This window comes from Sphaerodactylus townsendi, linkage group LG12 (assembly GCF_021028975.2).
Source record: "Sphaerodactylus townsendi isolate TG3544 linkage group LG12, MPM_Stown_v2.3, whole genome shotgun sequence".
NCBI classification, from domain to species: Eukaryota; Metazoa; Chordata; class Lepidosauria; order Squamata; family Sphaerodactylidae; genus Sphaerodactylus; species Sphaerodactylus townsendi.
In genome coordinates this window covers 59,151,167-59,173,397 of record NC_059436.1, presented here as the reverse complement: position 1 = coordinate 59,173,397, position 22,231 = coordinate 59,151,167, and the positions used below count along the sequence as shown (strand labels likewise).

The following is a 22,231-nucleotide window of genomic DNA, read 5'->3' as shown; positions in this document are numbered from 1 at the left end:
GAGGAAGGGAAAGGAGTTTGTAAGCCACCTTGAGTCTCCTTACACGAGAGAAAGGTGGGGTATAAATCCAAACTCTTCTTCAGTTTATAACAGAGTTCTCTGTTCATCCACACTGGCTTTTTCAGTCCCTTACCATGTTTCTGTCTTCTTGGAATGCCACAGCAAAAGAACTTCTGAGAGGACATAGTCATTCCCTCTAAGGCCCTCACCACTCTCCCCCCATCTGCAATCTCTTGCCTGTTGATCAATATTACGTTCAGAGGAGAGCAGCAAGAACGATCAGGGGTCTGGAGACCAAGCCCTATGAGAACAGGCGGAGGGACTTGCAAATGTTTAGTACAGAGAAGAGGAGACTAAAGAGGGGAATAGCTGCTTTCTTTAAGTATGTGAAGGGCTGTCAGAGAAGGGCAGGGAGCTGTTCCTGTTTGTGGCAAAGGATAGGACTCAAAATAATGGGTATAAATTATGGGGAGAAAGGTTCCAACTGGATATTAGAACAAAAATTACAGTAAGAGTTGTGCAACAGTGGAATGGGCAGTCTAGCTGGGTCCTGCATTGAGCAGAGAATTGGACCAGATGGTCTGTATTGTCAGGACCATGCCTGTCAGTGATTAGATGTCTTGCTGTGTAAGAATTGCAAATGTTTTCCTGTAAATGCTTTCCTGTTTTCCCTCTCCCCTTCCTGGCAACCTCCTGGCGCCAGCTCATCTGCAAGAAGGTGTGAATGGTTCCCAGATTCTTTAAAGCTCTGTAGTGCAAATGTTTTAGAAACTGTAAGGGACATTTGATGTGGGCAAAACGGGGGGGGGGGGCTTGGAGTATATAGTTCCTGGATCTAAGTTCTCTAGCTTAGATCCAGCTTTCTATAGTTACTCTACGCGTTGTTAGAGATAAACTGCTTTAGGACTTTCCTACGGTCTCTGTTATTTCCATGTTCGAGAGTCTGACATTAAGATGGATCTCACAGTTTGACCCATACTCAGATACATGGCCGGAAAGGTTGAAACGACAAGTGGGTCCCTTATGGGCGAACCTGATGAAGGGAAGGGACTGGTCCCAGACAAGGAGCCCTGCGACCTGGACTCAGGAGATGAGGAGAAGGATGCCCTCATCCCCGACTGACACGATCCTCCCTTGAGTGCCGCGTGGAGCACCAGCGGTGGGGAGAGCGTGGGATCGTCCTATGCGTGGGTCCCCTCTCGGCAGTCGTGCTGGGGGGCCAAGGTGGCTGGGCAACGTGCGTCCAATTGGCTCATGCAGCCCATAGATCAGGACATTTATTCGGAGTGGGACCTGGCGGCCCAAAGTGAGTGGTCGCGGGCCCAGGTCCAAGCAGGGGCGTGGGCCCCTGAGCAAGGTGCGGTTGCCTGGCAGCGGGTGCGAGATGAAATGCAGCAGGAGATACACTTCCTACGGTGCAACATGGAGCTCCTCTTGGCCCACACAGAGGCGGCAGAGCGGGATTGTCAGGATCTACCGCAGTTGCCGCCGCCGCAGCCTCCGGAGGGGGAGCGGCCAGTGCCCACACTCCCAACGATGAACTGCCCGGGAAGCCGGGGCCACTGGGCCCACCCGGGCCGCAACTGTCGCAGGCCCCACAGCGGCGGCGCATGAAGTCCTGTTTTGATGGGACACTGGAGAAGCTGGCCTACTTCCTCGTACAGGTCGAGGCACACATGGAGAAGCACGGTGGTGACTACGAGGATGAGGTTGAGCAGGTACAGGTGGGGGCTCTCCTGGAGGGAGCGGCGGCCAGTTGGTACGTGGGACTTTACAAGAGCCGGGCGCCCGAACTACGTTCCTTCCCCCACTTCATGTTGGCCCTGTGGCAGCAGTTTGAGGATCCGTTCGAGGAGGAGAAGACCTGGGTCAGGCTGCGGCAGATCCAGCAAGGATACCGATCCATGAGTGAGTACGTCTCGGAGTTTTGCCAGCTAGCCGGGGTGGTCCAGGACTGGCCGGAGCAGGTGAAGATCCACTTCTTCCGAGAGGGACTTCACCCAGAGGTGGCACAATGGGCCATGGTGACTGCGGAGCCGACCTCCCTGGCAGGGTGGTACACACGGGTGGGCGAAGGGGAGGTCTGTCTACTGTAGAGTGCAGCTACTGAAACAACGGAACAACCCTCCTCCGGCTTCCCCCCGTCCCCCGTCGGAGGGCACCTCCCCAGCTTGCGGTGGGAAGGAGGCAAGGGAATCGCTTTATGCCCAAAGGTGGCGGCTGGTGCTTTGCCTGAGTTGCAGCAGTGAGGGGCACAAAGCGGCTGTGTGTCCAAGTAAGACACCCAATTCTTCGGTGGTCCCAGCCAGCAGCGCAGTGAAGGCCGGGACGACTAAGGGTCCGGGGAAGAAGCCTCTGTTCAAGAAGGGTGTGGGGCTGCAAGTGGTGTCGTGCAAGGCGAGTTTGGCCTCCGAGGAGGCGGGTGGTACTGAGTCCAGCGAGGAGTCGGCGGGAAACGACAGCGACCTGGCCTGATGCGCACCCGACGCCAGGTCCCTTCGAAGGGTGCGGAATTGACGGTGAGTGGAACCAACGGCCCATTCCTTCTCCCAGTGACTGTGTCAAATCAGACTTGCGGGACTAGTGTGCAGACGCAGGCCCTTGTTGACTCAGATTGCACCCGCTGCCCAATGCAGCCGGCCCTTGTAACCCAGTTGGGGCTACGGCGGTTCCCCCTGCGCTGCTCCATCCTGTTCGAGCAGATGGATAGGGCCACATTGGGGGTGCACCGGCCACGCATCGGACGGAGCCGGTCCTGCTCCAATGCGGGGGGCATTGGGAGGAGGGGCAGTTCATTGTCACGGAGGTGACCAAATATTCCCTGGTGCTGGGGGTGCCTTGGTTGCGGGACCACGATCCGGATATCTCCTGGCCCTCCAACTCTATTTGATTTGTTGACCCCCCTTGCGGCGACCATATATCTGGGCCCCCGCAGATGCAGGCGAGGGTCCCTCACGAGGGGGCTGGGAGCGCACTGGACGTCTTGGCCATCCCTCGACACTACCGGGACCTCCGGAAGGTGTTCGAAGAGACAGAGTGCGACAAGCTGCCGCCCCACTGTAAGACTGACTGTAAGATCGAGTTACTCCCTGGGGTTAAGCTGCCGAAAAGCCATCTTTACCCCATGAGTCCATCAGTAACCCAGGCGCTCCAGGAGTTTTTGGACAAAAACTTGAAACGGGGCGGTGGCGTAGGAGGTTAAGAGCTCCTGTATCTAATCTGGAGGAACCGGGTTTGATTCCCAGCTTTGCCGCCTGAGCTGTGGAGGCTTATCTGGGGGATTCAGATTAGCCTGTGCACTCCCACACACACCAGCTGGGTGACCTTGGGCTAGTCACAGCTTCTCGGAGCTCTCTCAGCCCGACCCACCTCAGATGGTGTTTGTAGTGAGGGGGAAGGGCAAGGAGATTGTAAGCCCCTTTGAGTCTCCTGCAGGACAGAAAGGGAGGATATAAATCCAAACTCCTCCTCCTCCTCCTCCTCCTCCTCCTCCTTCTTCTTTATAAAATGGGTAACCAGTGACTTTGCCGAACCTGTCCTGTTCATGCGGAAAAAGGATGGCTCCCTGTGCTTGTGCACCGATTATCGGGGACTCAACGCGGTCTCCGCCAGTAACAAGCACCCCCTCCCCCTAATCAAGGACTTACTTAGTTACTTAGGCGAGGGCAAGATATTCACTAAGTTGGACTTGCGGGAAGCCTACTACTGGGTGCAAATCGCCAAGGGCTACGAGCACCTGACGGCTTTCAACACGAGGCTGGGCCAGTTTGCCTGTAATAACGCAGTGCATAGCAGCACAGGGAAAAGGCAGGATGAACGGGACTGGTCAGAGCAGGCTGACATTCCTGGGGGAGGTTCACCAGGGGCCTGTGGAACTTCACGAATGGGTGCAGTCCATCCGGCAAGCTTGGGGGGCGATGCAGCAGGCCCTGGAGAAGGCGAAGCAGGGGTACAAGCGGCAGCCGGTTACTCTTACGGTGGGGGATTCGATGTACTTATCCACCAAGAACTTGTGGGGGCTGCAAGGGTGTAGGAAACTGGGGGGAAAGTACATTGGCCCTTTTCAGGTACTCAGAGTGATTAATGATGTGACAGCCGAATTACAATTGCCAAAAAACTTGAAGTCTGTACATCCTGTTTTTCATTGCAGCCTCCTCAAGAAGGCACCTCCCTCGGATGACTGGCACCCTAGGCCGGCAGTATCGGTACTGGTAACAGTGAGGGAGGAGCCTCATCATGAGGTGGAGGAAGTTTTAGACTCTCGGGTGCACCGTGGCCGGCTACAGTATTTGATCTCATGGACTCATTTCCCGGCTGGGGACGAGTGGGTCGATTCTGAACATGTTCAAGCCCCTCGCTTGGTGAAGGCGTTTCACTGAGCTTACCCCGATCGCCCAGGGGGGGAGGTCTTAAGGGGGGTGGAATGTCAGGACCATGCCTGTCAGTGCCTAGATGTCTTGCTGTGTGGGAATTACAAATATTTTCATGTAAATGCTTTCCTGTTTCCCTCTTCCCTTCCTGGCAACTTCCTGGTGCCAGCTCATCTGCGAGAAGGTGTGAACGGTTCCCAGGTTCTTTGAAGCTCTGTAGTGCAAATGTTGTAGAAACTGTAAGGGACATTTGGTGTGGGGCAAAACGGGGGGATTGAAGGATATAGTTCCTGGATCTGAGCTAGAGAGCTCAGATCCTGCTCTCTATTGCTGCTCTGCGGGTTGTAAGACATAAACTGCTTTAGGACTTTCCTACGGTCTCTGTTATTTCCACGTTCGAGAGTCTGACAGCACAGAGCTTAGGTTGCAGCTCCTCCCCAGAGAACCTTCAGTCTTCCTTCTCCACAGAGGAGGGAATCTTTGGGGTCAACCTCTTGCTTCCATAAGCACCTGACTCTTGTGTGTCTTCCTTTGGGCACCCAGAGTGACTGAATGGCATGCCAGGTGCAGTTGCCAAGAGATCTGCCCTGGACACCCTGTGGCAGAAAGCCTCCTTGGATTTTGCTGGGTTAGGGTCTGCATGACCATCTCCTATGGCCACCACAGGACAGATCCATAGGCAGAAGCTCTTGAACTCCTCACCAAAACTACCTTACCTGACACATTTAGAAAAATACTCCACAGAACAGTCAAGCTTAATTTAAAAAAATAATCAAGAACCAGCGTGATGTAATGGTTAGGAGCAGTGTACTCTAATCCAAAGAACTGGGTTTGATTCCCTACTCCTTCACAAGAGCTGCGGACTGATATGGTGAACTGAATTTGTTTCCCCACTCCTACACAGGCAACCTGCAGGGTGATCTTGGCCTAATCACACTTCTCTCAAAATTCTTTCAGTCCCACCTACCTCGCAAGGTGTCTTTTGAGGGGAGAGGAAAGGAGAGGAGTTTGTAAGCCCCCTTGAACCTCCTTACAAGAGAGAAAGGCATGGTATAAATCCAAACTCTTCTTCTTTCATTCCTTAAAAACTGAAACAAATACATTGGTCCCTTTACTGAGAATATTCCCCAAGCCCTGCTGCCCCAGGATGACTTTAGAAGGAGTTCCTCCTCCCCCGCCCCCCCCTAAGAAAAACTCAATTGAAGCATCATCCAAGACTTGGAGAAGCAATCTAGTAAGCCAACAGGAGAAAGATAATATGTTGCCAGTAGCAGAGTAACTCAACTTACCTCTTGGGAGATTTCCAGATGTCTCTCTGCAAAGCACAGGGCTTGTTCATGGCTCCCAATGGAGAGGTAGGCATTTTGTAAACTCCAGCAGGCTCTTCCTTCTCCCACTCTGCAAAACCAGGAAATCATTTTTACTATATTATATTCAATGAGATGCTTCAACATCTCCCTTCTGAAGGCTCAATTTCCCCCAGAAATTAACATGAACCCCAGAATTGCCATTTTATTTATGATTCCATTTACATTATTTGCCACCCACCTTTCTCTCTAGGACTCGTCAGATTACACAGAATAGGTCACCACAATCAACAGTTGGGACATTCAACAGAAGGCAGAGTCCACATGCACACACATCCAACAGTATGAGACTCCAGCAGCAGGGTTCTGGGTAACAGCACCAGTACCAAATTGCAGCAACTCAGTGGTTTAAACAGAGGTAGAAGTGATTTCCTTTTCAAATAGTCCTCAAACATAAGGGAGGGAGGAATCAATGAGTGGGGTAAGTTATGGCCCGATCTATAATGTGCAGAAAACAGAAAAGTAAACACAAGGTCTTAACTGTTTTGGGACCCCACCCCCCGCTCTTTACAACTGGTTTTGCCAGTTGGGTTGCTGCTCTTTGAGACAGACACATCCACAGAGTGCACCAAAATAAAGAAGCTACGGTGCTTTGCAGAATTCAGGATCTCCTGTGATGTTATAAGTGACAACTTTTTTTCCTAGCCTGAAGGTCAACTGGACAGAAGCCATTCCACACAGTAAGCTTCTCTCACCTACCTTCAGGGAAGTGATCTCCTGAGATGAAATCTTTGGCTCCCCCTAGTGGCTGTGATCAAGTCATATTTAGAGTCACCCTCCCACCAGCTTTCAGTAAGGGAAGCACGCTTGCCCGCAAAGCCCTGCCAAAGTCCTGGGACCTCACCCCTGCCCACAATAAACAGCTTCACTGGCGTGGGACAGATCTTATAAAAAGACAGAACACTGCTGAGTCAGGGTTGGTCCCCTCTGTGTCTTTTGCCCTTGGCAGCAGGCAGCAATTCAATCAGAGACAGTCTTGTCCTCTAGCAGTCGGCACTTCTATGCTGAAACGTGACCCGGGAGCAAGTTTTTATTTCTCACACAACTGCCAGGAGGTGCAGAAGATGTATTTCTGCCCTGCTTTTCTCTACCTTTAAGGAGTCTCAAAGGCAGCTTACAATCGCCTTCCTAGGGACTATGACTAGCCAAATGTCACCTGGAAGGCTTCATGTGCAGGAAAGGGGAATCAAACTGGTTCTCCACATTAGAGTTTACCACTCATGAAGAGGAGTGGGAAATCAAACCTGGTTCTCCACATTAGAACCCACCTCTCTTAATCTCTACACCACAGGGGCTCTCAGCTTGCAGGTCTTCCAGTTCCACTTGACTTAGTTAGTTAGATCCTCCCATGCTGAGTAGCATATTGGGCAGCAAATGCTCTCCAACATTTCTGGTCTTGGGCAGGTGTTTCAGCCCCTTCCCATGTAGTGTTCAGTGCCTTCAGGTCTTGCTCAAATGTTCTCCTCCAGGTGTTTTGGAGGCATCCTTGCTGTCGTTTGGCAACAGGAGGTATCCACCTCATTGGCATCTTTGGGATCCAACCATTCTCCATGCGAAAGACATGGCCAGCCAGTCGAAGTCTTCTGTGTGCAGCGATGGTATGGAGTTTGCACATGCCGCTCCTTTGGAGCACCTCTTCGTTAGTAATATGGTCATAATATTGGATCTTCAAGAACCGGCGTTGGCACTTATGTTGGAATACGTTGTTGATACTTGTTGATGTCTTCCAAGTCTCGCTACCATAAGTGGCTGTCAGGATCACAATGGAGGGGAATAGGTGGAACTTGGTCGTTAGGGCACTGGTTGGTGAGCACCAGATCTTGTTCGTTCTTCGAAAAGCAGCTGCAGCCTTCCCAATGTGGCACCTGACATCTGTCTACTTGACTACTTGAGATAAAAATACAGCCGGTTTGGTGGTGAGCCAGAAGACAGAATAGAGAATGGGCATGGATTGGGGAATGGCGGTTCCCATTTTTCATGTCTGAAATTGTTAGGGAGGCCCTTTCCCAAAAGCTCCTTCCCCTCAACCCACTTGTTCCTGCCTCCGCAGAGAAAGATGGCCTCTGCTTGATCCCAGCATCACTGAAAAGGCAGGACTGATCAAAATGACCACCTCAAGATGCCCCAGGCAGAGGTGGGTGATGGAACTTCCTTGCTCACACCTCTGGGGCTGGGGGGAGTGCCTGCAGCAGGACTGGCAGAAATGGGGTGCAAGTCTAGACAGACAGCCTTGGTTACTCCTCAGATGGTGCGGTGTCCTCTGTGTTCAGGAACTCTTCAGATTGACATATACCTCCTTGGAGATACAGGCTGCAGCTGAGCAACCCCAGCCCTCAGACCCCAAAGAACCTGATGGCCCAGGAGGTTCCAGGAAAAAGGAAGTTATGCCTCTAGACACAGCAGAGGGCGCCAGATAGCTTCTCCCCCACCCACCCCTCTTTGCTTGGCTTTTCCCCAGGAAGGTTACAGAAGCTGCCATCAGACCTCCCCAAAATGGAAAAACCACTGCAGGGGGGAAACTAAGAGGTAGAAAGTGTCTCACCCTGTGGTGACTTCCCAAGTATACAAGCATAGGTTTCCCCCAGACACCCCTGCTGGGACCAAACACTGTGAAGTGTGGGCAGTTAGACATCAGTTGTGTCTCATGCCCTTTAAATCTCTTAGAAGGACTGATATTAGTCTCAACTTCTCTTCAGGAGAAGATATGGAAGACTCCCCCTGGGCAGGGTGCCTTTGGAAGCCTCAAAAGTGACTTTATCCTTGTGTGTCAGATAGCACAGGTCCCACTTGGATAGGAAGAAGATTACGCAAAGTCTCAAGATGGCCTCCCCATCAGTTCTTTAAGAGGGTGTTAAACAGGTCTGTACAGTCACACACACAATGTTTCCTGGATCTAAAAGTCCCATAAGAACTTATGTCAAACTCTATGCTGAACTTAAGGCAAACTCTATGCTGGGGATAAAAAAAAGGCAAACTCTATGCTGGGGATAATTAGGAAAGGAGTTGATAATAAAACTGCAAGGATTGTCATGCCCTTATATAAAGCAGTGGTGCGACCGCACTTGGAGTACTGTGTTCAGTTCTGGTCGCCAAATCTCAAACAGGATATCGAAGAGATAGAAAAAGTGCAGAGAAGGGCAACAAGGATGATTGAAGGATTGGAGCACCTTCCTTATGAGGAGAGGCTGCAGCGTTTGGGACTCTTTAGTTTGGAGAGGAAAACATCTGAGGGGGGATATGATTGAAGTCTATAAAATTATGCATGGGGTAGAAAATGTTGACAGAGAGAAATTTTTCTCTCTTTCTCACAGTACTAGAACCAGGGGGCATACATTGAAAATGTTGGGGGAAAGAATTAGGACTAATAAAAGGAAACACTTCTTCACACAACATGTGATTGGTGTTTGGAATATGCTGCCACTGGAGGTGGTGATGGCCACTAACCTGGATAGCTTTAAAAAGGGCTTGGACAGATTTATGGAGAAGTCGATCTATGGCTGTAATCCTTGATCCCTCCCTTGATGAGATTACCGTGCCTTAGCAGACCAGGTGCTCAGGAGCAGCAGCAGCAGAAGGCCATTGCTTTCCCATCCTGCATGTGAGCTCCCAAAGGCACCAGGTGGGCCACTGCGAGTAGCAGAGTGCTGGACTAGATGGACTCTGGTCTGATCCAGCCGGCTAGTTCTTATGTTCTTATGTTTTCAGTTGCAACTCCAGGACTTCCATACAGAGACCTCATATGCTGGTCTTTGACTGTAAGTTGAAATATAGAGACTTCAAGAATAGAAGAGAAGCATCAAGGTGGAAAAACGACTCCCAATTTATAACCTCTATGATATAGGATTCTACTGCATCCTTTATGGGGGAAACATGCAGGACCAGACCCTGGAGCAGGGGTCTGCAACCTGCGGCTCTTCAGATGTTCATGGACTACAATTCCACACAGCCCCTGGCTGATAGGAATTGTAGTCCATGAACATCTGGAGAGCCACAGGTTGCAGACCCTGCCCTGGAGGGTCTTCTGGTTCTTATCCCACTTCAGGTGGCCACTTGGCATTGCCTTTTCCCTTTCTATTGTGGTTCCTTGTGAGGTGAGGGGGTGAGGTCCTTATCAGTCTTGAGGGCTTACTCTGTTGCATTCATGAATGTTTTAATGATATTTAAGATGCAGGCATTGAGAGGATAGGGGAGGTTGATGGGGTGTTATATTTTGCATGCTTTTAATTTCTGGAATTGTAAACTGTCTTCAACTACAAGGGAAAGGCAGGGTGTAAACATTTTAATAATCAAATGCATAAACACAGAAACACAGAGTTGGGAGGGATTTCCATGCCCAGCCCCAAGAACAGTGCAGGAAATTCACAAGAACTACTTTGCATCCTCTATTGCAGTGGTGGCGAACCTATGGTTCGTCATGTGCGGTGAAATCGCCCCCCCCCCCATACATCTAGGGTGGCTCGATTATTAGCATTAAACCTAAGACCTAGTTTTGGGGAAGCAGTGTAGGTAACCCTGTTAAGCGCTGTTAAACCCTACTGATTTTCACGTGAAAGAACTAAAGCTCGATCTTTTACCTGGGAGTAAGCTCGGTTGCTGGCAATGGGGCTTGCTTCTGAGTAAACCCTCCCAGGGTCGTGATTCACCCGTTCGAAGAGTTGCATGGTTGCTTCAAAGCAAAGCCGACTACCACCAAGCTTACTCCTGAGTAATGCACGCCTCAGAGCCAACTGTTTTGTCTAAGCTAAAACCTCAGTATTCAGGTTAAATTGCCGTGTTGGCACTTTGCAATAAATAAGTGGGTTTTGGGTTGCAATTTGGGCACTCGGTCTCGAAAAGGTTCGCCAACACTGCTCTATTGCATCTGCTAGCTCTCACCTGACACAATTATTCAAAGTATGCAAAGGCGTAGCAAGGGGGGAAAGCGCCCAGTGCACTGGTGCGTCCCCCGCCTTCATCACGCCCCCGGAATGCCCTTGCCACACCTCCACAGGGGCATGGGCCCAGTGCATCACCACCACCACCCGCCTACTTGGAGCTATGCCTCTGTGCCTATGGAAGGTAAAATTAATGATCTGACCACTAGTTGTGAGGACTTTGCGAACTTCTTTGGGAATAAAGTCTTGCCACTCCACAGTAACCTCCCGGCAACAGTTGATGCAGCAAGAGAACTGGAGGCCTCTTGGCCATCTTAAGGTCCCATTTTGGACCACTTTAATTTGCTCTCCAAGTCTGATGGTGACAGAGGACTTGGGGCTGTGAAAGCTACCCCCTGTCCTCTTGCTCTGTGCCCCTCCTGGCTGGTGAAGGCAAGCTGCAATGGGGTGTGGCACTCCCGGTTGAATACTATCAACCACTCCTTCCATCAGGGAGTGTTCCCGGGGAGTGGGTATGCCCACTCTTAAAGAAGTCATCTTTGGATCTTGTGGATGCAACCAACTACTGCCTAGTCTCAAATCTATCGTTTTGGGGTAAGACAGTGGTGGCAAACCTTTGGCACTCCAGATGTTATAGACTACAATTCCAATTGGCCATGCTGGCAGGGGCTGATGGGAATTGTAGTCCATAACTTCTGGAGTGCCAAAGGTTCGCCACCACGGGGGTAAGGTAGTTGTGAGAGCGGTGATGGACCTTGAAGGACTTGAGTGGTCTGGGTCCCTTGTACCTTTGAAACGGCATCCCCTTGTATTGTCCATGGAGGACACTCCAATTTTCTGGTAGTAACCTTCTGGTGGTCCCTGGCCCTAAAGATATCCAGCTGGCCTTAACCACTGCCAGGGCTTTTTTAGCCCTAGCTCCAGCCTGGTGGAACTCTCTGTCAGCTGACAGCAGTGCCTTGCAGGACCTTGATTAGTTCCATAGGGCCTGCAAGACAGAAACGTTCCACTCGGCTATTCCATACATTTGAGTCATTCCAACTGAACAGGCCAGCCTCCCAAATACCATCCTCTGCTTTTCCATCTGGTGCATCTTCCCCCTGATAATTAGAGAATGAACTAAATATAAAGGTAGGTTGGGATTTTATTAAGTAGTTCGCCATCTGTATAGGAACTAGATTTTTGAATTAATATATGTTACTGAAATTGTGGCTGTTTTAATTCTGTGCGTCAGCCGCCCTGAGCCTGGCTTTGGTCTGGAATTGGGCAGGATATAAATGAAATGAAATAAAACAACTGCCCTCCACTCTCCCATGAATCCTGCTCTACACCCAGAGGAAGGGGGGGGGGATTCCAGGATCCCTGGTTGATCTGGCCTGGAGGAAAATTCCTTCCTGACCCCAAAGTGGTGACCAGCATTATGCTGGGCATGTAAGAAAGGGCCAAGAGAACCACGCACTGACTCATCCCTTCCCACCCCACTCTCATGATCTGCCAGGTTCACAGAATCGGCACTGCTGCCAGGTGGCCATCGAGCCTCTACTTAAAAACCTCCAGAGAAGAAGAGCCCACCACCTCCCAAGGAAATCTGTTCCACTGAGGAACCGCTATGTCAGGAAGTTCTTCACGATGTTCAGCTGAAAACTCTTTTGACAGCAGGAAGTGCACCAAACACCAGTGTTTCTGCCAGATGGATGAAGGGTTGGGTCCCTCTGATTGAAAGGATTCCTCATAAGAAATATGGGGGGACTGGAAGTGGTTTGGGATGATCTCTCGCTCCCTACTAGAGCAGAGGCAGACAGTAAAAGAACAAAAACCCAACTTCTGCAGAATCTGATGTTTCTCACCTATCCTCAAGGTCCTGGGCAATTGCCGAGTGCTTCAGGTGGAATTCTATGGCTCTCTCATAGTCTTGGAGGAGGGTGTATGTATTTCCAAGGCTATAGCAAGACTGAGCCTCCATGGCTTGGTCCTTCAGCTGCCTGGAAAGTTGTAGGGTTTTCCTAGATTAAAAACAGACACAGTGGATGGAGTGGAGGAAAGGCAGCATTGTAAGCTGGAGCAAAAGTTCCACACATACCTTTTCTCTTTGTGGCATATGTTGTCCAGTCAGACGACTGAAAGAAAGAACGGCAGCACAGGGGGCAGGAGAAGAATGATTTTGGGGGAAAGCACCACTCTCCTTGGATCCAAGAGTGATTGACTGCGGCCAACACAAAGTGAACCTCCCTCAAACACTGTACCTGCTCTTCAGACATGCTGTTTAGCCATCCTGCTAAAGGGAATGTGCCCGAATCAAAATGACAACCAACAGTGTGTCTGACACTAAAGTATAATGATTTCAGGCTTCAAGTAATTTAAGCTTAACCGAGCTTTCCCACCCACCCACCCACCCCAGTTTCTGTTTGGAGACAAACAAATTCAGAACTAACAGGTGGAGACTGATATTCTGAAAACTGTCCAACAGTGAGTTGTCCAGACTGAGAAGCCAGCCTGGGTTCAGCAGCTTTTCAGGCCTAGGGGAACCTTCAGATTGCAAGACCCCTGGTAAGCTGGTAGCTGAAAGACCAACAGCGGCATGCATGAGCCGGGCACCCAGCAATGGTGCCACAGCCATGCCCAGCAGCCACTCCCAGAGAGGCTTGCCAGCGGTGTGGGGAGGCCTGCAAAGAGAAAATGCCTCCCTACTACCAAGCAGCCTCGATGGGGCTCCTCAACTTGCACCACCATTTTTGGTGGCTTACATCCAAATGAAACACCAAGGCAGCAAATGGCCAGGAGGGAGCCGACTAAAGTCGACCCCACCCTCAGCCACGCCCCCAGAATGCCTCCACCCCACCGGTAGCAGTGGAGCAGGGATGCTGCTGCAGTGACCTGTGCCAAGTCCCACTGCCAGGGAGGGAAGTGGTAGCCACATACCAGCAGTTTCCCCCCTTCTCTAGGGTAAGTGCCCCAGGGAGGGTGAATCTGCCGGTGCGGCTGGTGCGCCGTTCCCACAGGATTCGCACACACACACCCCACCACCTTTGGTTGGGACTGCAGGTCTGGCCATCCACAGCACAGATGCTGAAGGAGGCCTGTTGCTCCTTCCTCTGAGAAGTTCCCATGTAGGTGAGAAAAGGGTGGGTCTCCAGCCCAAGGCTCTCTGGAGACCATAGAACAGTTGCCTCTGGGCTTCATGCTCCTCCTGGAGAACCTGCTTGATCCTGTAAAAGCTGTCAAAAAGATAAAGGGATAATGCTCCCTTCCAGTTTGCTAAAGGAAAACTAAATTTGGAATACATTCAAACAGCTGTACGTCGGCTTGAGACCAGCAAACTGCAAAATAAAGTCTGTGGCAGACAAGACACAAGATTTTCTGTGAAGTTTACATTTTCCCATAATGAAGAACAGAAATGCTCAGAAGCCAGGGCTGCTTTTGACCCCTGAAGGGGGTAGCCTCAGCCCTGTACATGGTATGCGCGAGGGGTGGGGGGAGGGAGGTGCGCTGAATGCTCTGGTCCCACTCCTGTCTGTGTGAGTTTGCCTCATGTGTGCATAAACTGAGTATCCACACAGGTGAAGACCAATCCATACATCATCCCTGGTCCTCTAGGCGTACTGGCTATGGAACATGGGGAGAGGGTCCCATGTTCTCCCCCCTATACCTACAGCATGGAAAAGAGAGAGAGAGAGAGAGAGAGAGAATTGTTCCTTCAGAGAGCTAACAATGGTCTGAATGCGCAAGTGCCACAGGCAGGCCATGTTCCATCACTGCAAACAGGTTCTTTTGCCCAGAAGGACCCAAGACGCCTCTTTGTGCCCCCGCAATGGACAGCAGTCTCATTCCAGCCTTTCTCTCTGCCTGTTGCTCAATTCCAGCCAGGCCTTTGCCATGTTCTAGCCTGCACGGTCTCTACACAGATTCCAGGTTTCCAAAGAGAAGTTGCAAGAGGCTATGGAGACAAAGTCCCTAATCTTCCCGCACCAATCTGCATGCCACTGCTCCCTGCAACTGAGCTGTTCATTTGTGACATTCCTGGAAATTTTTTGTAAGCCATTCTTATCCTCTTCACAGAACCTAGTTTTGGAGAGGAAGATTAACCAGTGCATGCTTGTAATGCAGACAGGTCCCAAAACTGTGCTGAAAGGTAAAACCACACAGCTGCGCCTATCTTGACAATGGACAGCATTTCGTCAGATCAGCCCAACAGAGCAGCCTAGCAAAGTGCTAGGAAAGAGTACTGGCTGCTTCCGAACAGGGCTCTCCACTTACTTGTAGTACTCGGCAGCGATGTCAAACCTTCCCAGGAAGATGTGGGCGTTGCCCAAATTGCTGCACGCCCTCCTTTCAGCAGCCTTGTCCCCAAACTCCTTGGCAATGGCAAGTCTCTGAAACGGATGTAGGCAGATGGCTTTAGCTGCTGTTGCAACATTTGCCAGTGAAGCATCTCCTCTACCCACACCCCAATTGACACACGCATGCACACAGCAGCAGCAAAAAGAGCAAAGCCCTTGAAGCCCGCAGCCCAGGCCACGGCGGGAGGCACTCAACGCTGGAAAAAAGGAAAACAAAACTTCTGTGTCAATGAAAGTTCACGTGTGCCATTTGGAGAAGTGATTCAAAATTAAGCTGTTTTTGCATTAAGTTATTTTGCTTCTGGCAGGCATGAGAAAAGAGCTAAATAGGGGGTGGGGGATTCAGCCCCCTCTCCACCTAGAAATCTTAATTCACTTGCGGTGGTTTTTGAGAGTGCACACAGGCTAGGAGCAGCCCTTGTTTAAATGACTGTTCATCCAAATACTACTTTGTGTCACAGCGGACATGTAGCCCTGACAGCCCGCCGCCTTGTCCCTGTCCCAGAACAGATGGCCAGAGGTTCCTTTCTCCCCAGTGGTGGGACGGCACATGATGCTGGGGCACTGTGCCTCCCCTCAGCAGTAGCGTAGCAGTTAACAGCACTTGTACTCTAATCTGGAGGAACCGGGTTTGATTCCCCGCTCTGCCGCTTGAGCTGTGGAGGCTTATCTGGGGAATTCAGATTAGCCTGTGCACTCCAACACACGCCAGCTGGGTGACCTTGAGCTAGTCACAGTTCTTCTGAACTCTCTCAGCCCCACCCACCTCACAGGGTGTTTGTTGTGAGGGGGGAAGGGAAAGGAGTTTGTAAGCCCCTTTGTGTCTCCTACAGGAGAGAAAGGGGGGGGCATAAATCCAACTCTTCTTCTCAGGGTTCAGCTGAGGAGTAGGGGATAAGAATGCAGCGCTGTCGTTAATCCTCCAAGCTAAGCAGCAGTGCCACACCAGAAGACTGGGCTACAGGACTAATTCCAGGCCTCTGTCCTGACCTTCACCCACATTTCTTGCTTGTTTTTAAGGCTTCAGCAAGCACATTCCAAAGATACTCTCAGGTGTAGTGGTTGATAGCAGTGGATCCTAATCTGGAGAACAGGGTTTGATTCCCCACTCCTCCACCTGAGTGGCAGAGGCTTATCTGGTGAACCAGATGTTTCCGCACTCCTACATTCCTGCTGGGTGACCTTGGGCTAGTCCAGGGGTCTGCAACCTGCGGCTCTCCAGATGTTCAAGGACTACAATTCCCATCAACCCAATTGGCCATGGTGGCAGGGGCTGATGGGGATTGTAGTCCATGAACATCTGGAGAACCGCAAGTTGCAGACCCCTGGGCTAGTCTCAGTTCTCTCAGAACTCTCTCAGCCCCACCTACCTCACAAGGTGTTTGTTGTGGGGAGAGGAAGGAAAAGGAGCTAGTAAGCCCCCTTGAGTCTCCTGACAGGACAGAAAGGTGGGGTATAAATCCAAACTCTTCTTCTTCTAAATATTTCTAAAAAATAGGCTCTGTAAATATGAGGAATAAATGTTTTCTTCATAAAACACTAGATAATGTGGACAAAGAACCAGTAACTGGACTCCAGCTAGTGGCAGAGGTAGAGGGGAATCACTGAAACAAAGAAGCTTCCAAAACTGCTTGTAAATACTTGTGCTGGGAGACAGCAAGGTAGAAATAGAATAAAATAAAACTAAATTACCAGGCTTTACCTGTTTATGGAATACAATAGCTTTGCTGAAGTTTCCAAGCAAATACTGGGTGTTGCCCAAATTGCCATATGCCCGGCCTTGGGCAGTTCTGTCTCCCAGTTCCTTCACCAGAGACAGGTTCCTCCTGCAGGAAACCAGGAAGGGAGGAGAGGTTGCAATCTACATGTCTCAAACCAAGCAGAGCGTGGCACCCAGCCAGGGCCACCACCCACCGGGTCTGCTTCAAAGGGAGCAGATGGTAGCACATATGGCAGGCCAGGAAAGTGCATTGGGAGTTTTTATTCAAATCAGTGCATTTTGCTTTAGTCCCGCCAAGTGGTCTATGAGAAGGTTAGAACTGATGATTTCCAAAGCTGGGCATCAGACTAGGTCAGAATCCTGCAGATAATATTCCTGCAGGTGATGGGGGTGCTCCTACCAGGACCATCAGAGAAAGCAGCAGAACCTCCACCAGTCTCCCAGATTGGCCCTTGAGATGGGTTCCACTCACTGGACCAAAGACCCAGTGATAGCACTTTTGCTGACTGTATGGAGAAGGGGGTGACACTCAACTCACAAATAAAATGCAGATGCCCTCTCCAGAGTTTCCTGGACTTCCTGAGGCAGGTGCCCTGGCTCCCATGGCAGACTCCAAGAGAATTGCTTTCCTTTGGCGTGGTATACGTTGCCAATGTTATACAGTGCTCTGGCCTCCCCGACCTATTCAAACAGAAGAGCCACTGAATTGGTGTTCTCTCCCCCATGGGACTGGTTGGCAGGACATTTCAGGCCCCAAAGGTGGTGCATCCGGCACTTTAGCCGAGGTATGAACCACGAAATGCCCTATTAACAAAACAACCCTGCCCTTCACACAGCACCAACACAGACAGGAATGGCAAGCCAGTCCCAGGAGCCACCTCCCAGAACCTGCTTCAGTGATTTGGCCACTCTGAAACAGTATTGCCTAGGAGTCAGTGGGCATCTACTCCAAAGGCAAAATCCATCTACTTTTATCCGATTTGTCCTGGCATTTCTCATGCAATGTTCCAAGCAAATGCATTGTCACCAATACCTTATCCTCTTGCTCCTGAGAAATTTCCAGGTGCCTTTGGCAACAGGCAATAGCTTCATCAAACTGCCCAAGGATTTTGAGTGTGTTGCCTAGATTCCCGCTGGCTTTGGCCTCTCCAGTGCGATCCCCAATGGTTCTGTGGAGACAGCCAGAAATCAGTAGCGGTTTCAAGGGAACAAAGTAATAATTGAGACCCAGAGCAAAGGACTCCTAGAGAACATTCCCAACGTCACATGTAGCAGCAGCTGATCGTTGCCTCTGATCTCCTGGTATCCCTACGGGGTAGTCAAAGAGCTTCCTTGGCCAACTGTAGGGTCAACTCTGGATGGATACAGTTTCGTCCCTCCCATAAGGATGCATTTCTGGATGCAGAGGGCTTACCTTGCTAGTGTGAGATCATGCTTATGGTACTCAAGAGCTTTGGAATATTCCTTCAGGTAGAAGTAGGCATTGCCCAATTGGCTGTAAATGGCACTCAGGGTTTTCAGATCTTCTGTCCCCATTTGCACAGCTGCTTCAAAGAAGGCCACGCCAGCTCTGAAATCCTCAGCTTTGCAGGAACGTTCCCCTTCAAGGGCTAACTCCAAACAGGAAGCCTCCATCCTGAAAAAATAAATCAAAAATACAACCTTACTATTTAAACATCTGGAAAATCACCCAGGGGGAAACCGTGCATGTTTTTAGTCAGACTTCTATTCAATTTTTCAGGGCAGTTAAAATCATAACATCTTAGCTTTTGATTCCTACACTTCATGTTTATGCAGAAAAACGTGCCGTGATGCGGGCAATACTTTCTCAGGGATGGTACAGCAGCAGCAACAAAGAGGACCCACCAGAGGAGGCTGAAGCAGCCACCTGTTTCCCTCTGGTATGTCATTCCTCACCTGTCGCCCTCCGAGTACTCCCGCCTCAGACCCACCAGCTCAGACCCTCCCAAAAGATTCTAATTTCAGCATCAGTTTTTTAAAAATCAGCAGCAGCTTTTCAAATTAAGACTAAAACTGTGCACTTAGTTCTGTACATTTACCACTAAAATAGATGGAAGCTTTGCTCTATAAAATCAAGGAACAAAGCCTGCTAAGAGAACACCAGCATGACATCCACAAAGAGAAGTCTTGCCTCACTGACCTGGAGTTCAGCAGGTTAATGAGGAGATCTGGAAGACAACATATACTTGGTCTTCCAAAAGGGTTTTGACAAGGTCCTTCACCAAAGACTCCTGAGAAAATTTAGCAGTGAGCAGATAAGAGGTCCTTTCAAGGATTAAAAATGCTTAAGCAACAGGAAGCCAAGTAAACGGACAGTTCCTGCAATGAAGGTAAGTGAGTAGTGCGATCCCACCGGGATCAGTATTGGGACTAGTGGGCCTGAGCCTGATGGTTGGGGGGGGGGGGGGGGCATTTGCAAGGGAACTGTGAGGCTTTTTTTCCTGCAGGTGTCCGGTGATTGGGCTCCCACTGTTTATGTCCTTGGAGCCAGGAAGAGCAGCCGCTTATCAAGTGTGAAATGTTCCCAGCTCTCTTATGCTTTCTTAAGAACAGAAGAACATAAGAACTAGCCTGCTGGATCAGACCAGAGTCCATCTAGTCCAGCACTCTGCTACTCGCAGTGGCTTTGGGAGCTCACGTGCAGGAGGTGAAAGCAATGGCCTTCTGCGGCTGCTGCTCCTGAGCACCTGGTCTGCTAAGGCATTTGCAACCTCAGATCAAGGAGGATCAAGATTGGTAGCCATAAATCGACTTCTCCTCCATAAATCTGTCCGAGCCCTTTTTAAAGCTATCCAGGTTAGTGGCCATCACCACCTCCTGTGGCAGCATATTCCGAACACCAATCACACGTTCTTTTAGGCGTAGAGTAAACCGTTTGGCTACAGGGGGTGGGGGCTGTGGGGGATATAGGCAAGTGTTTTGTGCAGGATCTTCAGAATCATCTTTGCTGATGTTTACCTTTTGCTTTGAAATAAAGACTGTAGAGCAAATCTACAGTTTCTATTCTTTTCAGACCTGGGGTCTGACACAGTGCTGTTTAAATTATTTTGGAATTGGGGGTGAGCAATGTAATGGCAAAGTTTGTGGACAATACCAAGGCACCTTCCGCACATGCAGAATAATGCACTTTCAGTCCATTTTCACAATTATTTGTGAGTGGATTTTGCTATTCTGCACAGTAAAATCCAGCTGTAAAGTGCATTGAAAGTGGATTGACAGAGGATTATTCTGCATGTGCGGAAGGGGCCCAAGTTCCTCAGGACTGTGAAAAGCAAAACAGTTTGGGAAGAGTTATTGAAGAATCTATCAAAATTATGTGAGCGGACAACAACATGGCTAATGAAGTTCAATGTTAATAAGGTAATGCACACTGAAACAAAAAAATCCTAACTTTAAGTATATGCTAATTAGTTCTGAACTGGCTGAGATCAAATTGAAAGAGATCTAGTGGTTCTAGTGGACAGTTCAACTAAATGTTGACAGCAGTGAAAAAGACAAACTTCATGTTGAGGATTCTTAGGAAAGGGATTGAGAATAAAACAGCCAACATTGCAATGCCCTTGTGTAGAGAAAGACCTTAGTGATCCTCCTTGAACGTGGGTCAGGATTTTGAAAACACACAACTCAGAGGCAAACAGTCTTTTAAAATATTTTTGGAAGTTTACTGAATCAAGCTTCCACTCAATAAACTATAGTATACTGGCATAAAGTGCATGCAAGCAACCATATAAAAGATAATATCACAGCATAATGCATATTCATAATGACTTAGCTGATATATCCAAAATAAGGCAAGCATGATAAATTCTTCCAAAATACTCTAACAGGCCATGAGCACATAGCCTTAGTATCTGCAACTATAGGCGGAAAGAGAAAGTTCACCTAACACAAAACTAAAGTTGAATTATAAGGCAACTACTAATCAGGTGTCTAATACCAACCAATCAGGAGTCAGATTTAATTAAGAAAGTCCATTGGTGAAATCATTATCATGAGCAGGTGTGAAACTGAGCATTCTTTGAAGTTTCAACAGTTAGAAAACTCCACGCAGGTGGGCAGTGGCCTTCAGCCAATCGTCATGCAGCACCAGGACGGGCCAGCTGGAGAACAGCCAGAGAGGATGATGATTTGAAAACACAGGACAGAAACTTACAGAAGATGTTATGACCAATAAGGCTACAATTAAGCTAATGTAAGTTCTTTCTCCACACCTTGTATAGCGCTATGGTGCAGCCCCAGATGGAATGTGCTATATGTTCCATTCTGGTTGTCGAAGGGCAAAAAGGATATTGCAACGCTGGAAAAAGGTACAACCAAGATCATCGAAGGACCCACGCACTTTCCCTATGAGGAAAGGTTGAAGGGTCTGGGACTTTTTAGGTTAGAAAAAAAATGACAAGGGGGGAGAGGAACACAATACACAAGCGGCATCTAGTTGTTACGGATTTATGCCAGAAAATAAGAAGTTTTAAAGGTCTTGAGAACCAGTGACTGCTGAAAGAGATATGCGGGGGTGGGGGGTGGGGGGGGAGGTTGTGGAGCAAAATTCTGTGCTGTACCTGTGCTGTATAAATGCATAGTACCCAACAGTCTGTGGCAGATTCGTCATCCAATGAGACAGTTATGTCGCGGTTTCTCTGTCTCTTTTCCCGTGCTGGAACTGCTTCCCAGATGCTCTGGGTTCGTATGTGGACATTCTGGTCCCTTCTGCGTTGCATTTTGTAGGAGCGAAAGGTACCAAAGGGTTTCAATTCGAAATCTTTTTCCTCCTTTCCTCCTTTTGTCTCTATTAGTGGCTTCTCTAGGTTAGTGTCCCTGAAGCTGTTCAGAGGATAGTTTCAACATGAATACACTTTCCAGTCCTTTAACCACAATTTCTGTCTCACCAGTATGTCTCAGCAGTTTGTTAGTCTCACCAGTATGTTGGCAGGCATTAAATTGGGTCACATCTTTTGAAGTGAACGGTGCTACCTTTTTATTTCAAGAAGAAATCTCTTGTAAATTGGAGGGTCTACTTCACAGTCCTGCAGCAAGTCGTCTCCCCAAATAACAATAATTCTCATGAAGTCTGAGAGTACTACTGAGGCTTGAATTGCTAGAGAAGACGCTTCATGCAGGAAGGAGCGAGTGCAGTGCAGGATTGGGACGGGGGGAGGAAAAAGAGGCTGGGGAACTCCATCCCAGCAGAAACACCACCTGGGCGGAGACTGGGGAAGCCCAGAAAGGAGCCTGCAGGGACAGAGGGAGGAGGGCCGGCCCTTTTAACACTGTCCCCATCCCGCCCTCCACAGGGCAGCTTCCCCCATGCCTCACCCCTTGCAAAAAAAACTTCACGAGATGGGAAAAACTTTTGAGAGATTTTCTCTTCTGCATCCACAGTTGTAACCATAAAAAACTGTTTGTAGTTGGGGGGAGGAGTTTTCATTAGATTTGGACACAAGGAATGCTACCACCTACTCTGTGCCAAATTCTAATCAATGAAAATGTCTGTCAGTACTGTGGGAAGTGCTCTTAGGTTAGGAAGAGGAAGACTGTAAGGGTC

General features: G+C 49.4%; 1 protein-coding gene across 1 annotated transcript in view; it reads right to left on the bottom strand.

Annotated features, from left to right (window-relative positions):
* GPSM1 (G protein signaling modulator 1) overlaps positions 1-22,231 on the bottom strand; it is a 159,108-nt gene that overhangs the window by 119,169 nt on the left and 17,708 nt on the right. The window contains exons 2-8 of the mRNA XM_048512384.1: positions 18,083-18,304; positions 17,702-17,837; positions 17,207-17,349; positions 16,651-16,774; positions 14,866-14,981; positions 12,459-12,614; positions 5,660-5,768 (exon numbers count right to left, since the gene is read on the bottom strand). Coding sequence (XP_048368341.1) covers positions 5,660-5,768; positions 12,459-12,614; positions 14,866-14,981; positions 16,651-16,774; positions 17,207-17,349; positions 17,702-17,837; positions 18,083-18,304 — 1,006 coding nt within the window. The remainder of the gene's footprint in view (positions 1-5,659; positions 5,769-12,458; positions 12,615-14,865; positions 14,982-16,650; positions 16,775-17,206; positions 17,350-17,701; positions 17,838-18,082; positions 18,305-22,231) is intronic.